This window comes from Oncorhynchus masou, chromosome 2 (genome assembly GCF_036934945.1).
Source record: "Oncorhynchus masou masou isolate Uvic2021 chromosome 2, UVic_Omas_1.1, whole genome shotgun sequence".
NCBI lineage: Eukaryota > Metazoa > Chordata > Actinopteri > Salmoniformes > Salmonidae > Oncorhynchus > Oncorhynchus masou.
This window is the reverse complement of record NC_088213.1, coordinates 31,903,500-31,918,903: the sequence shown is the minus strand read 5'-3', so window position 1 is coordinate 31,918,903 and position 15,404 is coordinate 31,903,500. Positions and strand designations below refer to the sequence as shown.

At 43.4% G+C, this 15,404-nt stretch overlaps 3 protein-coding genes across 3 annotated transcripts; 2 read left to right on the top strand and 1 right to left on the bottom strand.

Moving 5' to 3' along the window:
* LOC135558717 (THAP domain-containing protein 11-like) lies at nucleotides 1-1,737 on the top strand. The gene has a single exon (XM_064992780.1). The coding sequence runs from the start codon at nucleotides 111-113 to the stop codon at nucleotides 942-944; it is 834 nt and encodes a 277-aa protein (XP_064848852.1). The 5' UTR covers nucleotides 1-110; the 3' UTR covers nucleotides 945-1,737.
* A 4,364-nt stretch (nucleotides 1,738-6,101) lies between these two features.
* On the top strand, nucleotides 6,102-9,527 carry LOC135554017 (neuritin-like protein). The gene is made up of 3 exons (XM_064986015.1): nucleotides 6,102-6,343; nucleotides 7,329-7,476; nucleotides 7,749-9,527. Exons 1-3 carry the CDS (start codon nucleotides 6,157-6,159, stop codon nucleotides 8,056-8,058), a joined length of 645 nt encoding a protein of 214 aa, XP_064842087.1. The 5' UTR covers nucleotides 6,102-6,156; the 3' UTR covers nucleotides 8,059-9,527.
* Nucleotides 9,528-9,803: 276 nt separating this feature from the next.
* Nucleotides 9,804-14,036, bottom strand: LOC135554007 (dynein axonemal assembly factor 1-like). The gene is made up of 8 exons (XM_064986004.1): nucleotides 13,946-14,036; nucleotides 13,526-13,747; nucleotides 12,947-13,113; nucleotides 12,633-12,754; nucleotides 12,347-12,513; nucleotides 11,406-12,172; nucleotides 11,113-11,178; nucleotides 9,804-10,882 (listed from the first exon to the last, which is right to left on the bottom strand). The coding sequence occupies exons 1-8, from the start codon at nucleotides 14,034-14,036 to the stop codon at nucleotides 10,580-10,582; spliced, it is 1,905 nt and encodes a 634-aa protein (XP_064842076.1). The 3' UTR covers nucleotides 9,804-10,579.
* Nucleotides 14,037-15,404: the final 1,368 nt, after the last annotated feature.

Here is a 15,404-nt window from a genome sequence, read left to right as displayed (position 1 = left end):
CGCTTCGAGGCCGATCGGCTTGATAACAACGCGAGGAAGAACGAAACAAAAATAAATTAGACAAAACTTCAATAGAATAACAAGTTTGTCAGATTTTCGTTGGAATAAACATGCCTGGATTCACCTGCTGTGTCCCTGGCTGCTACAACAACTCTCATCGGGACAGAGAGCTGCGGTTCTACACATTTCCAAAGGATACCACGCAAAGGGAGATTTGGCTCAAGAACATCTCCCGGGCCGGGGTGAGCGGCTGTTTTAGTACCTTCCAACCCACTACGGGACACCGCGTCTGTAGCGTACACTTTCCCGGTGGCAGAAAGACCTATACCGTTCGAGTACCGACGCTCTTCCCGCTGAGAGGAGTGAATGAACGCAAGAATCGAAGGGGCAGGAACAGGAAAGCGTCTGCGGCGGCTCCTGTTCCAGCCCCCAGTCCAGGCAGCATTGTCATCACCAACGTTGTTTCGACAGCCCCAGATGCCGTTGAGACCGCTCAGAGCGATGCAGTCACCGAGATAGCTGCTATTGATGGCCCTATCCTGGTGCAGATCGGTCCGGACGGCGAATACCTCGGACCAGTAAATCCAGCCGCGCAGGGTGACGGGTCCTGTTTTACTGCAGTCGTCTCCAGCTCCACTGACCTGGCCAGGGGCGACGATCCCCCTGCAGACTCCACGGCCACTGCCCAGCAGCAGACTGTGCAGTACTACAGCGTTGTCAGCAACCCGCTGGACCACGCGTACTCGCTGACCACCGGGACCACCTCGGCCGAACTGCTTCGGAAGCTGAACGAGCAGCGGGACATCATCGCACTCATGGAAGTGAAAATGAAGGAGATGAAGGCAACCATCCGCCAGCTGCGCGTGACCGAGGCCAAGCTACATGAGGAGGTGCGCGAGCGGGACCGTTTGCTGTCGGCAGGAGCAGCGGTAAGGAAAATGTGACCATCATTCCCACCCAAATGATGGATAACTAAAGACCGTCGCGACCTAAGACTCTAACGTGAGATGAAGGGGTCCGTGGAGAACAGAGCAAACCCTCTTTTTTTACGAAAGCGATGAGAATTTATTTTCAATAGAGGGATAGCAACTTGTTGGTCTACTAATGCTATTTTTGGCTAGCTCGTTGATAGTAATAATCCCATAGTTGCCTATAAAACATTGCCCAGTTTAGTCCACCCATGTGTTTGCTAAGTGCAAGCAGCCTTTTAGGAGAGTGTAAAATCATTAACGAATGAGTTCTTGTGGATCGCCTGGCTGCAACTCTGTAGCCTACTTTCGACAGAACATTTTAAAGGGAGATGGGGGAATTATTAGGCCATTGTTTTGTTGTTAAGCTGTTTGTGTTTGTATGTCAGTGTCTGCAGTTGAATTCTCCTTGCAGTATATTAAACACCAGCTTTTTAGCTCAGAGGCCATCCTCCAAAACAAGGTTGCTTTGTGACTAACTGTGGGAAGATATGTTGTGCATCATGAAAGTATGTGTGTTTATCAGGTGCCTATTTCCACCAGAGACCTGGCTTGGTCCATGGCTCCATCTGGTTGTTAGACTTTAACACCACCTAGAGGTTCACTGTGACTGGTGTCTCCTCCCAAATGGTTTGATACAGTATCTGCAGTTGGCACTCACATATGGATATTATGTTAACCTCTGACTGTTGAACTTTGACCTGACAGCAATGACTGTTCTGAAACTTAAACCATATCCATTTGAAGTAAATTTCATTTTAAAATAATATATCCTGCGTTGTTTCTTTATCTGTTTAAATTGTTGCATGAGTGTTATTATGAGTGTTACTAATTTCTTGGATATAGCTCAGTAGGCTGGATAGTGACGTTGGTGCAGTGACCTGGATCATATCATGCAGTTGATGTCTATCATTTCTATTCCACTTTTCAATTGAAACAGACATTCTATTACAGAAATCCACTAAAGTGAACACCATAGGGATCTAGAATCATGACTTAATCTTATATTGATTATTGGCCTGACATATGTATGGTCAAGTTCTGCAAAAAATACCTAGTTAAGCTGCAGCTGGCCCAGAACAGAGCTGCACGTCTTGCTTTTCATTATAATCAGAGGGCTAATATTAATACTATGAATGCTAGTTTCTCTTGGCTAAGAGTTGAAGAAAGACTGACTGCTTCACTTCTTGTTTTTATAAGAAATGTGTTGAACATTTATAATTGTTTACTTAGTCAACTTACACACAGCACTGACACACACACTTACCCCACCAGACATGCCGCTAGGGGTCTTGTCACAGTCCCCAGGTCTAGAACAAATTCAAGTAAATGTACAGCATTATACAGAGCCATGAGTGCACGGAACTCCCTTCCATCTTATATAGCGCAAGTGAACAGCAAACCTGTTTTCAAATAAAGCAACATCTGATGGCACACTGTCTGTCCCCCATGTGAACTACTTGTTGTGTGTTTCTACTGACATGTATGTGTAACTGATAGATACACACACACACACTACATGGTAATGTTTTTAAATGTAAATGGTAAGGTCTTTTGCCTGTAATGTATTTTTCGTTATGCATCGGACCCCAGTAAGACTAGCTGTCACCATTATCGTCTGCTAATGGGGATCCTAATAAATCAAATTAAATGACTAGCTCACATTAAGGAATATCTGATATGGGGAGTTCATTTTTTAAAATAAAGTTTGAATCCTCTCACCAGACCTGCAGCACTATAGAGAAACTGTAGATGGCACTACACTACAGCTTGGACATCAATGTCACTGGACTTTCCCCTCCCCATTCTGTCTGACTAGTGTCCACCCCTATTGTCATCTTTTCATCTCCTTTGGCGGATCATGGTCCACTATCTTACCTTCCTTTGTTATATGGGACCTTGTGCATTCTCACCCCTTCCCTGTGTCACTTAGCATCAGAAAACTATTGTATTATTTTCTATTGTATTATTTTGATGTAGATTATATGTATTAGTGACTTATCTTTAGCAAAGACTAATTCAAATCCATTTATCATAGTTAAATAAAAACAATTTTAAAAAAAGAGATGTGGTTAGCATTGCAACGTAGGAGGCGTGGCGACAGTTTTTCATGGGAATATTCTAAAATCCGCATAAAAACAATACGCGCATTTTCCCACCAGAGATGTTTCCATCAAATTGACTTATTGCTGATAAAAGGCTGTGCGTGATGACGTAGTACACATAAAAATACATTTTGTGGTTCAATTCCCATGTGCCGTATAAAAAACAGAAGTTAAATGGGTTTCCACCGAATTTTCAACTCTACTGATGGTTTTCTCACAAACTATGATGCGTGTGTGCCCACTTGAGACGTGCGCTCCAGCGGTGTTGGCTAGAGCTCATGTATAGCCTACATAGTGAGACTATTATTTATTTGTCAAATGGCAGCCAAACATCGACCATCATGTCACCATAACAAGACCCTCGATATTTATTGGAAAGGAGCATCAAGCTCATCACCTTGCACTTTCACCACCCTGTGAAATTCATCATAATTTATTTAATCTGTAGCCTAATAAACTGTATGGTTTCCCAAATCGTAGTGGGAGGACCACACATGTCATAGCGTGACTCCAAGTTTTTCCCATATGATGGTTATTGTATCAATATTCGCGCATAAAAGCGTTTCAATCGACATATCTCGCATAATTCATTTTACTGGCACAAAAAGATCCCGCTATACCTAGCGGATTGAGTTTCATCAACATTTGGAATGTTTCCCGAAAAATGTTCTGTTTCCATCAGGCTGGTCATGAAATGTTTATATCCGACATGTACTTTACCAGTATAAAAAGGTTTAATGGAAACCTCCTTAATTTGTATGGATTTAAAAGCACTGGACAGTCAAAAAACACTTTGAGGGATGTCAAATTATACAGTGTAGATTAAGGAAAGGAGACGAGGAGGCCAAGTAAGAGTATTGATATGCACCCTCAGTCTTCTGACCAGACCACTCAAGAGGCTCCACTGCTGGTTTGCAAAGGGTTTGTCTGAGGGTTGACGCCTCACATGAAAGCTAAGAGCTGTTTCCCAGGGTTGGTAACCTGTATGTGTGTATGTTTGTTAGAGACTGTGTATAATGGGTGTGTTTGAATACTCTGTGTTCATTGCATTGCTAGTTATTTTGGAGTTTAAAGACCAATGATGTGTGTAAACTGGATGACTGACTATGCAGTGTTTGAATATATGTATATTTGTTCAACTGACATGGGTGCAGGAATTATGTGTGTGACAGAGAGAGAGAGAGAATGGGAGAGAGAGAGATGAATGGAGAGAGGGAGGTTCCTGATCCTAATCTGGATTTATTCTCTACCCCAGGTCCCAGTAGAGTTATGTAATGACTTCATCTAGGCCTGTCAATCAAATTTACACAACTCCCCCTTCATATTTTTTACAAAACAAACAATTCATGAAATCCTCTATCAAACAATCCCATGCCAAAGCTCTCAGTGGTCATTGTGTGACTTGTGTAAGTGACCACACTGCCATGCATCGTTCCAAGTGGATTTGCCTCTATTTGTAAGGATATTACATTCGCTTTTGTGGCACATTTCTTCCTTTGGTTATGTTAAACCTGTTTAGCCTTGTTTGCCCCTGTGGATTTCGTTAGCCCCTGTGTACTCTGGTTCTATAACATATACTGTCCTTGCTTTTCATTGTTAGATATTGTTCTTCTCTATTCTCTGAACAACCATAGAGATAAAGCACATACACTTTATCTGACCATAGTGTCCCTACTTCTTAATCTACATAAACCGACCCTCAAATCTATATAAAGATGCCATCCATTGAACTGTGGGAGATTAAACACAAGTGTGACGATTGCGGCTCTCAGCTTCCTGCCATGCTGAGACCCTTATTATGAAATCAGATAGTCAGGGATATTGTGTACAGGACCAGTATGGGGTTGCCTGTCTTTAGAACAAAAAATACATTCCACATGTGTCCTAATCTCAATCCCTGCTTCCAGTTGTCATTCTGATTGTCATTCTGACGGTAACACACACACACACACACACACACACACACACACACACACACACACACACACACACACACACACACACACACACACACACACACACACACACACACACACACACACACACACACACACACACACACACACACACACACACATACCAGAGGGGCATAGCAGGTATCTCCAGAGGCAGACAGGCAGTCAGATTATTCAGAAGTTAATGGTTGTATTAAACCGCAGATTACTGTTGAGATATCGTTCCTCCCATGTGTGACTGTCTACAGATGTGAAACAGAATTTATCTATTAATGTACTCAGGGCCAGCCATCTGGGGGGCATGGAGGGTGGAGCAGGGGGTATATGGTAGGAAGAGGGTTGTTTAAACTGTCTGTAAAATATATTGCAAAGGCTCAACCAGGAAGGGCTGGCATTGGATATGGGGCAGATGGAAACTCCACATATGATCTGTGTGTGGGTAACTAATGTTGCCTGAACCCGGTCCCCCCTCCCTGTCCTCTGGGGGCTGAGTTTCCCAGAGGATCCTGTGATTCCGAGCTTGTCTCTCCCAGGTGGGCCGGATTCTCTAATCCTCAGAAGCGGGCCATCTGCCCGCTTCCCAAACATCGGATTATTTAACCCAGCACAGCCCACCTCACCGCCCTAGAAAACAAGACATAGCCCCACTCAGGCAGAAACTGTCAAAATATACAGGACAGATTTACTAAGTAATTCTCAATAAACCCAGAATAAATTCTGTTCATTGAGAAATAGTAACTCCAAACATCTGGAATCTACAGGTCTGTGTTAGGAGTATTTCCCCTCTTTTGTAAGAAACTGTTTTGCAAACTATATGAAGCCCATATTTCTCAGGAGCTCTGCTCCCTCTTCTATCTCTCTACCAAATTGTGCTGTGTTTTTTTACCTTCACTAAATGCCCTTAATACTGAGATTGGAAATGAGAAAGCTCTAATCCAGTGTGCTATGATGTGACGTCCCTGGTCCGTTGCCCCCAAGCTTTCCACAGCTTGCCCTCCACCCCTCCCTTACACACACATCCCCTCGATGCAGCACGTCGGCCCTTTGCTCTGTTAATCCCGTGAACACTCACTACGATCTGCCTGTATGCTCTGCTCTACTCTTGAGCTCTGATGATCCAACAAATGAATGACAGGACACCTCACTCTGAGAAGACACCAAAATTCTGTCCGGGATTATAACACTGCTGTGAACGTCATCAGATCAGAGCCCGTTAATTGTGTGCTGGGGCTCCACTGGACTCAGTTGGGCCAGTTGAGTATGAGGTCCCATGGCTGCACCGTGACTTTCCTCCTGCCTGTTGCTCTTTACCTCTGTAAGGACACCTTTCCCTTATCTATTTATGTATTGTATATCTATGTGTCTCTGTCTGTGTGTGTTGTAGTGATGTTACTTTAGTGTGGTGAGTGCAGTGTGACACTTCATAGGCAGCCTTTATCTCACTCTGCTCTTACTAGTTTCCTGTATTTTTTCTGTTCAATTGTTTTTGTTTATTAGAATATTTTAAACTGAAGCGATGGAATAAGTAGCAGGGCAGGAGTGATGGTTTGGTATGAAGTGATGGTAAGTTGGTCAGGAGAGGAGTGCAATGGTATGGGTGAAAAAAATATTTATTTCTGAATCCATTCGGAAATGAAGGAGAGAGGTTTTACGAAGTACTTATCCTAATGAAATACATGCTGTTCTAGCTTGTTCCGAACAGCGGTGTGTGTGTGTGTTTTATTTGTGTGTGTGCCTCCCACTGTCGTCTCTCAGGGAGTTGTGGGACAGCTGTAGAATACTATCCCACTGAGTGCTGAGGATGGGGGCGCTACCTCCTGTAGTTTACGGAGTTACTAAAGGCCATAAGAATGTTATGTTGAGAGAGAGACATCATGCATGTTGTGCTAGGACACCAGAGCAAGAGATTCATTTGTAGAGTGTGTTGCATTCACCCCAACCTTCCCCCTGTGGTGATGCTCATCTTCATGTTCCTTCTCCACCCTCTCTCAGAGCTAATATGTGTGTGTTTGTGTGTGATTATGTGGTTGTTTGTTTGTATGTTTGCCAATGTGTGTGTACATGTGGTCTACACACACACACATACACACACAAAGACACAGACACACACACGTGATGTAACTGTAACATACAGTGAAACTGTAATATATAATGCAGGCTGATGAATGACCTTACTCCAATGCTAAAACCCCAGATGTAAATAAACAAATGAAAAGTAATCTATTAACAGCAGTGGACAACGGAGCTTATCTATCTACTGTAATTCACATTGATACTCTTCACTCCCTCCTCTCCCTCAGGTCTGGCCCCTGTGTGTTGGGCTGCTGAGCTCCCTAGCTCCTGTGGCGTCATCTACAAGAGCTTTGCTCAGTGTCTCCTCACTCTGGGGGACAGTCTGGGTGACACACAGAAAGAGCAGAGCACACAGGACATTGACACAATCTGCAGGTGAGTCTCTCTCTCCCACTCCAAATTGACACCTACTCTGAATCACTCCAGCTCTCTTTTTATCCTCGCATATTCTCCCATCTCCTCTCGAAAATAACTGTTGTAAATGTTAATCTGACTAAATCACATTTTCAGTCACTCATAGAGAATCAGACTGTAGCCCAACATGTGCTCCAATACCTGTAAACACACATACGTCTCACTCCCTTACATGTCCCTCATTCACAACCTTCAGAATTCCTTAGAGTTTAGAGTTCCTTGCCCCCTTACAGATCATGGGATGCGTTCCATGTGTGTGCGAATGCGGCACTTGCCAGTTGTCCTGGAGACGCAGCGGCTGTGTGGGAGTCTCTGAGGCAAGAGTCCAGGAAGACCCAGTTTTCTGGAAACCTCTATGACATGTGTGCCAGCCGCACCACACTGGCACCCAATACAGTGCCCTTGCCACCCTCCCAGAGGCAACCAACGTCAGACCAGACCAATCAAGAAACTCTAAAAGGGTACACGCATCACCTTGGACCCGCCTACACCACGCTTCTGCTCTCAGCATGCATCTCTCTACTGCTCCTGCTCAGGATGTAGCCCTGGCCTCCCTCAGACTGCTATAGGTTCTCTGTGAGCCTTGTGTTTAAATGGACTGAGCATCAAATTAACCAACACACACTTGTAAAAAAAAACTCACTCCAACACACACACAAGCACACTTCAAAATGCATACCTCCTCCAACACGCATTCACACACACACAGAAACGCAAGAAAACACTCCCAACCGTTATGGACATCATTATTATGCATATTATGTAAAATAGAGTTTCTATGACAACCTCTCTGTGCAATTGTCTGTATACCACCTATCATTTATAAGAGGGAAGTACTGACATTACTGATACAGAGTTGCTCTATAATCTACATGTTGGGTGAACTCTGTTTTTATCTGTTTCTATATGTGTAGTGGGGCAATATTTGATACATGTATGTATGCATATATTATATATACCTCACATGCAACTTGTAAATAAGACTAAGCAATAAGCCCATTAACTGAATTATCTGACTTCAGAAGATAAATAACAATATGCAAAAGACTATAGTTAAACCATGTGCAATCAAGTATTATGCTGACTAATATCAAGGAACTGTCACGAGAAGTGAGTATCAAAGCAAGTATTACTTATAACTTTATGCAATGAATGGATTCACATACAAGACATAAAGCTTAAGTTACAAAGCATTAGCAAGCATTCTAGGCATGGTCAGAGAGAGAGACAAAGAAACCATAGCTTGAGCCATGGCACATAGCTCATGGGAGAGGGAGAAAACAAGAAAGAAAGACGAAGTATCTCACCACAGCAGTTCAGGAACAAAAAATAGAAAGAATGAATCTAAGACCTTTTATAACGTTTGAGTTGTTCAGATTCAGAATCTGAGTTGTTGATCAATAGCATTACGGTAAAATTAACTTCCAATCAGATATCAGACCTGTAAAGACAACAGAACCTCTGCTACCCAGAGGTGTGACAATGGGGGTTGGTGAGATAATTCTGAATTCCTTAGACAACACAGAGGAATCCTTGCATACAGTTGATAAGTCACTTTGGGGGCGGGCCAGCCACTCGTGTTTTTATGAGCTATAAGAGTTCACCTGTACAAAATGTATTTTACTCAGCCACCAGCTGACTAAATCCCTATATTCCCCAATCATTGATTCTTGCATTGCCTGTGTGGGCACTGGGCACGGAATAGCCACCACACACATTGTGCCTGTGGACTTATTATGTAATGATTCATCATAATGTAAAAATAATATCAGAAGCTGCACTTCACTTACATGTTTGTCTTCATAGTTTCATGTGAGGTTGCTCAGAGCAGTTGCTTTAAGGGGTGCATGCTTTGTTTCATTCAATTGTAAGATGTGAAATCAGACACACATCTGATTAATCCAGACAGTTAAATTGAATAATAATTCATGCATTCATTTGTAATAAAATATATTAACAAGAATATGTATGGTGTAGCATGTAACGTGCAATGTGTGTGTATCCTGTATGTGTGTGTGTTTGTAATCTTTGCTCTTAAATCCTTTCATAACAGAAGGTCATGAGCAGATCAATTTAATCTGTCTTTGTTCCTGCCCAGCATCCCTCAATGCACCCTGACAGCCCATGTGTCAGGGTAGGGGAGGGAGGAGGGGTATAGGGAGGAGGAAACATGAAGAGATGGTGAATTATGATGTGAACATGGTCATGAACAGAAACAAATATTTAGAGAACAGTAGACAATCCCACTTGTGCATGTGTGTGGCTAATGACGAGAGAGATGAAGAGACAGGTGGATATATTTTTTGTTAATCCTCTTTTTGGTACCTTTATTTGAAATACCCAATCTATAAATCTATTCTCTAGTCTCCCTGTGACCAGTATTTTACCTGAGCACTTGGCCCTGAAATCTCACCCTCAGTCCAGGGTAGATTAAATGATAAAGAAGAGATTCTATGTGGTTTTGCATTAGCAGGTCTGTAATAATACGACTACTAAAACTCGCAAAGACTTTGACAAAATAACTATTCTTTAGGTTCACATTTCTGCATGATCATCATCATCATTATTCTATTTTCTAAACTTGTTTTTGTTTTTTATGTTTTATTTTCTGTAAGAATGGGCCAGTCTATTGCACATATGAGGTGCACATTTGGTACTTCAGTGCCACCTAGTGGTATATTTTAAGTATTTGCGTAACAAGCAATGAGACAAATTCCCCATACTGTACTATAACGTTTTATTTTATGAGCCCTGGCTATAATCTGCCTGGAATTATCTTGGAATGGATTTGAAGTAGAGTTTATGAACATTTAAATTAGAACACTGAGCCTGAGAATACAGAATATAAAGTATAACCAGTAACAAAACAGCTACGAATAACTAACAAAAAAACAAAAAACAATTGTTTCGTGCGGAAAATATGTTGGGTGTAAACCTGTGGCTGCAAAATAGCTCCATAGCAGCTCTCTGTGCTTACATTGTACCTGTATTCAGCAAAACAAGGCTTTCCCAGATTGAACACCTAAACCTAGTGTTGTTAATGCTATCACAGCCTTCTGCAGAGTTAGTTGAGCTCCTCAATGAGACAACCTGGTTTTCTGGCTTCAGGGCTCTGCCTCTGTCTGGGTTCTCCCTGAGGGTCTGATATCACCAGCTCTGGGGCATCCCCCGCCTCTGGGTCCAATGCTACTAGGTGATTGGTGGGCGATTTGTTTGACGTGTTGTCACAGACCTTGAACAGTGAAGATGAGCTTGGATCTGAGGTAGGTGTGGTCTCTGTGGTCCACACAGTCCCACTCTGATGTATGATTGGATCTACATCGTTGTTGTCTCCTGAAATTACCTCTATCTTTGGCCGGAATACTTGCTGGAAACACAGGTGGTCAATTCAGACACAACACAGCTGACCCAAATTAAATACACTGCTGACTTAAATGCTGTGTTGACCTAATAAAATATTAGTATGTGAGTAATTTAGATACTAATTGTATGTATTTGGAATATGCATGCTGACTATTGTACAATACATTCTAAAGGTATTCTATTCTTTCTTTTGGATAATCAAAGTTACAGCCTAGTGTATGGTATGTAATGTACCTGAGAGGAGAAGATGCAGGTGCTGTCTGGATCTTCAACATTCACATCCTCCAGGTCAGGGAGATCCTGTAGAGTCAGGTGACCATTAGTAAGGGGACAAGGCTTTAGTGTTCTAAATGAAGGTTAGAGTCAAGAGCTAAATGATATGAGTCTGAGGCAGTCTGTGCTTTTGGATAAGATGCTGATGGAGAGGGACTAGATAACAACAATAAAAAGTTATTACAGTGTAATAATCACTCTATTATAGTGATAGTGACTGGTAATGCTTGGCTGTGGTGGTCAGTCTGACTCACATCAATACGAAGTGGTGGGCGTGGCTCCAGGTGGATGGTCTCCAGGTCCTCTGTCTCCTCTAGCTCAGTCACCATTGGTCCAGGACCGTGCTCTACAATCACCCCAGCTGTCTGAGACACTGGCTCGCCACATACTGACTGCTCTCTCTCTAACTTCTCTCTCTTTGGCTGCCTTCTTTGTAGTTGTTCTCTCTTTGACTGGTTTAACCGGTCTTCCTTTAAGCTTTCTTCTGCTGCTTGCTCTCCATCTGGCTGTTCTCCCTCTTGGTCCTTTCTCTCTAGCTGATCTCCCTCTTGGTCCTCTCTCTCTAGTTGATCTCCCTCTTGGTGCTCTCTCTCTAGCTGATCTCCCTCTTGGTCCTTTCTCTCTAGCTGATCTCCCTCTTGGTCCTTTCTCTCTAGCTGATCTCCCTCTTGGTCCTTTCTCTCTAGCTGATCTCCCTCTTGGTCCTCTCTCTCTAGCTGATCTCCCTCTTGGTCCTCTCTCTCTAGCTGATCTCCCTCTTGGTCTTCTCTCTCTAGCTGATCTCTCTCCAGATCCTCTCTTTCTGATTGTTCTCTGTCTAGCTGTTTCTTCAGAGGCTGTTCATTCCCTAGCTCCTCCTTTTCTGGCTGTTTTCTCTGTGTCTGTAGGAACTCTTCATGGGCCTCCAGACTGTCCTCCACAAATGCCTGAATCCTCTCCTCCCAGCCCAGGCTCTGATTCTGGCTCTGGTTCTTTTCACTGGGGCTCTCAAGTTCTGGAGTTGTAGTGGTCTCATATTCCCCTGGAAAAGGTCAACACACCCTTATCAAACCTTCTCTACGTTGTGTGTGTGTAGGAGGTTCCAAGTGTGTGTGTGTGTGTGTGTGTGTGTGTGTGTGTGTGAGTGTGTGCGTGCGTGCATGCGTGTGTGTGTGTGGGCACGTGCGTGTGTAAATATGAGAGTGTGTGTGCGTACCTCTCTCTTGCAGCTCTCTGACTCGCAGTCTCTCCCTGGCTTGGTCTCTGATGGTTGCCATGGCATCCAGACTGTCCTGGATCTTCCTTCTCTCTCGTGTTTGCCATGATTCCCTCTCCCTGCGCTCCCCCTCTGGACCCGCTGTGCCCCATGCCTCCGCACACGCCCTTCATACCGCAACCACATGACAATCATACAGCAACCAAGGACCAACATCACAGAGCACACAATGACTCAACCATAAGTTTGACATGCACAGGCAAACAGAGACAAACTGCTAATGCACCTGTCCTTTGGGAACACAGGTCGGTCATCCAGGTACGTGAGCTGTTTTAGACGTATGATCATAGTCTTCCTGTAGTATGGGATTTTCTTTATCACTTCATTTCCCATCAGGTTCAGCACGCGCTGAGGAGGAGGGAACAACAAGGGTGTAATCACACACACACATACACAGGCTTGGGTATATTATCAACATGAAGCAAGAGTATTTGCATTTTATAGTCAGTGTGTCATGCGCATGGGCATACTAACGAATAAAGATGATATGATCTCTATTAGCATACAGTACTGTTTATCTGTGTGAGCATGTCTTCTCACCAGTTCAGGCATTCTCTCCAGCACAGTGAGGATGTCTGGGTCATCCAGCAGGTTGTGGGACATGTCCAGTACACTGAGGGAGAGGCACTGACTCAGATGCTCCACGTCTCCCACTGTCTGCAGCTTATTATGGGCTATCTGCAGGGTGCCCAGATCAGGGAGGCAGGCTGGGAAAATACTCACAAATCAGATAGATGGAGTTGTAACAGTATAACTTTAGACCGTCCCCTCGCCCATACCCGGGCGCAAACCAGGGACCCTCTGCACACAGACAACAGTCACCCACAAAGCATTGTTACCCATCGCTCCACAAATGCACGGCCCTTGCAGAGCAAGGGTAACCACTACTTCAAGGTCTCAGAGCAAGTGACGTCACCGATTGAAACGCTATTTAGCTCGCACCACCGCTTACTAGCTAGCCGTTTCACATCCGTTACACACACACACACACACACACACACACACACACACACACACACACACACACACACACACACACACACACACACACACACACACACACACACACACACTGAGATAGCCAGATAGGTGTGGTATGTAGAGTGAGGACAGACTCACCAATGTTTTCGATGGTGCGTATGTAGTTGTTGCAGACATTGAGGGTGCAGAGCTTGCTGAGTGGTTCTAAGTTCTCCAGATTGTGTATGAGGTTCTGGTGGAGGAAGAGGCAGCGTAGGTCTGTTTGGGCATGCAGGTTCTGGATGCGCAGCAGCCCGTTGCACTCCAGCCAGAGACACTTCAGCCCTGTGTACTCCTCCAGATTCTCTATAGTGGAGAAGCCTAAGAGGAGGCAAACATAAAACAAAACATAAAACAAATAACTACATTAGAATACTACAAGAACACTAACAGCATAGTTATATTCCACCTACAATTCTATATAGACCACACAAAGCTTGTGATTTTAATTTCTATAAATGATTCAAGCAACAATATATCTAAACCATCCATAAACAACAACAACAATTCCACACATACCTTTGAAGTGCAAATACAGTGTGTCATTCAATCGAGGTGTCATGTAGAGTTTATTTTGTTTGCAGTGGTCCTTCAGAAATGTCTTTGTCATTCTGAGGGACACAAAGCGTCACTAATTAGAATGCTAGACAGAACGAACAATAATGTTAGAAGACTACTGACAGCCAATTCCTAGCTTTTAAGATTACCTTGGACCTGAGTCCTTTTCCTTTTTCTCTTGTTGTTGGGCTTGTATGAGTTTGTCGACTTCTGTATGTGAGGACACACAACGGTCTCCTTCGATATCGTTTGGCAGGGGGCTGCAGTTCGCCGTGGGGGCCTCCTCTGAAGTGAGAGAGGAGTATAACTTTAGACATGGCTCGACACATGCGATTATTTAACATGCTGCCAAGGGCTGACTATTATGCTAAATTATAGTGAACTGTCTAACCTAGTTTACTGTAAGTTGTTGACATTGCGTTCAGCAATATTTCTGCATCTCCAGTTTGCAGGGTCGTACTGGAGTCCTCGCCACTCTCTTCTTCCACCTCACCGGATTCGATGGGTTCAGGATGCATCGTCGATTGTTTTAAGTGATTAGTATTTCTATATACTATTTACTTGTTTAGTTAACAGTTTGTGTTAACTTATTAGCAAGGTGTAATAACTTGTCATAAACTCCCTATCAGCTATTTTCCGGTAAAGCTTTTCTGTGTTTCCATAGCAACGGTGAACACCAAACGACAACCGCAATCCTCTAATGATTGGTTGTGCGAGGCAGAGTCATATTTCATTTAAACTTTATTTTATCAGGGAGTCACACTGAGACCAAGTTCTAGTTTACAGATGAGCCTTGAATTACACAAATAAAAGGAAATACATTATAAATAAACTAAGAAATTCGTCTGTATTAATGTGCCGATTCGATTATGCTAAACCGCGGGGCACTGGGTATGGCACGTTACGTCATCGGGTGATATCGGGAGGGAGGAGCGCCCTTCTCAAATCGAACAGTAATCTGCGCCGCTCGGTCATTTTGTCAACAAGGCAACATGGTGCACCGTCCAGAAATATACATCTCTTTTCCATAAAATTGTTCGACTTTTCTAAATATTTTTCATTGGGCAGGCAGATAAACCGTTTTTATCCCTTTAGCATTGGTTACCACAGAATCCTAGTAATTACTACACGTGCTTAATTAAGTCACTTTTGTTTTGAGCCGACATCGCCAAGCTCACTCCCAGGAGGTGAGCCACCTCCAAATCGAATACAATCACCTTTCAGCCAACGCAAAACACACCGACAAGAACGAAGGGGGATTAATCGAACCCCCTCGATGACTCTGACATAAACTCATGTAGCCAAGCCGTCTTTACACTTAAACATTTTCATTGGTCAAAAGGACTGACAGTCAATCTATTTTTTTTCCCCAAGATAAAAATATGAATATTTACACAGCATACAGCGATTCCAAAATAAA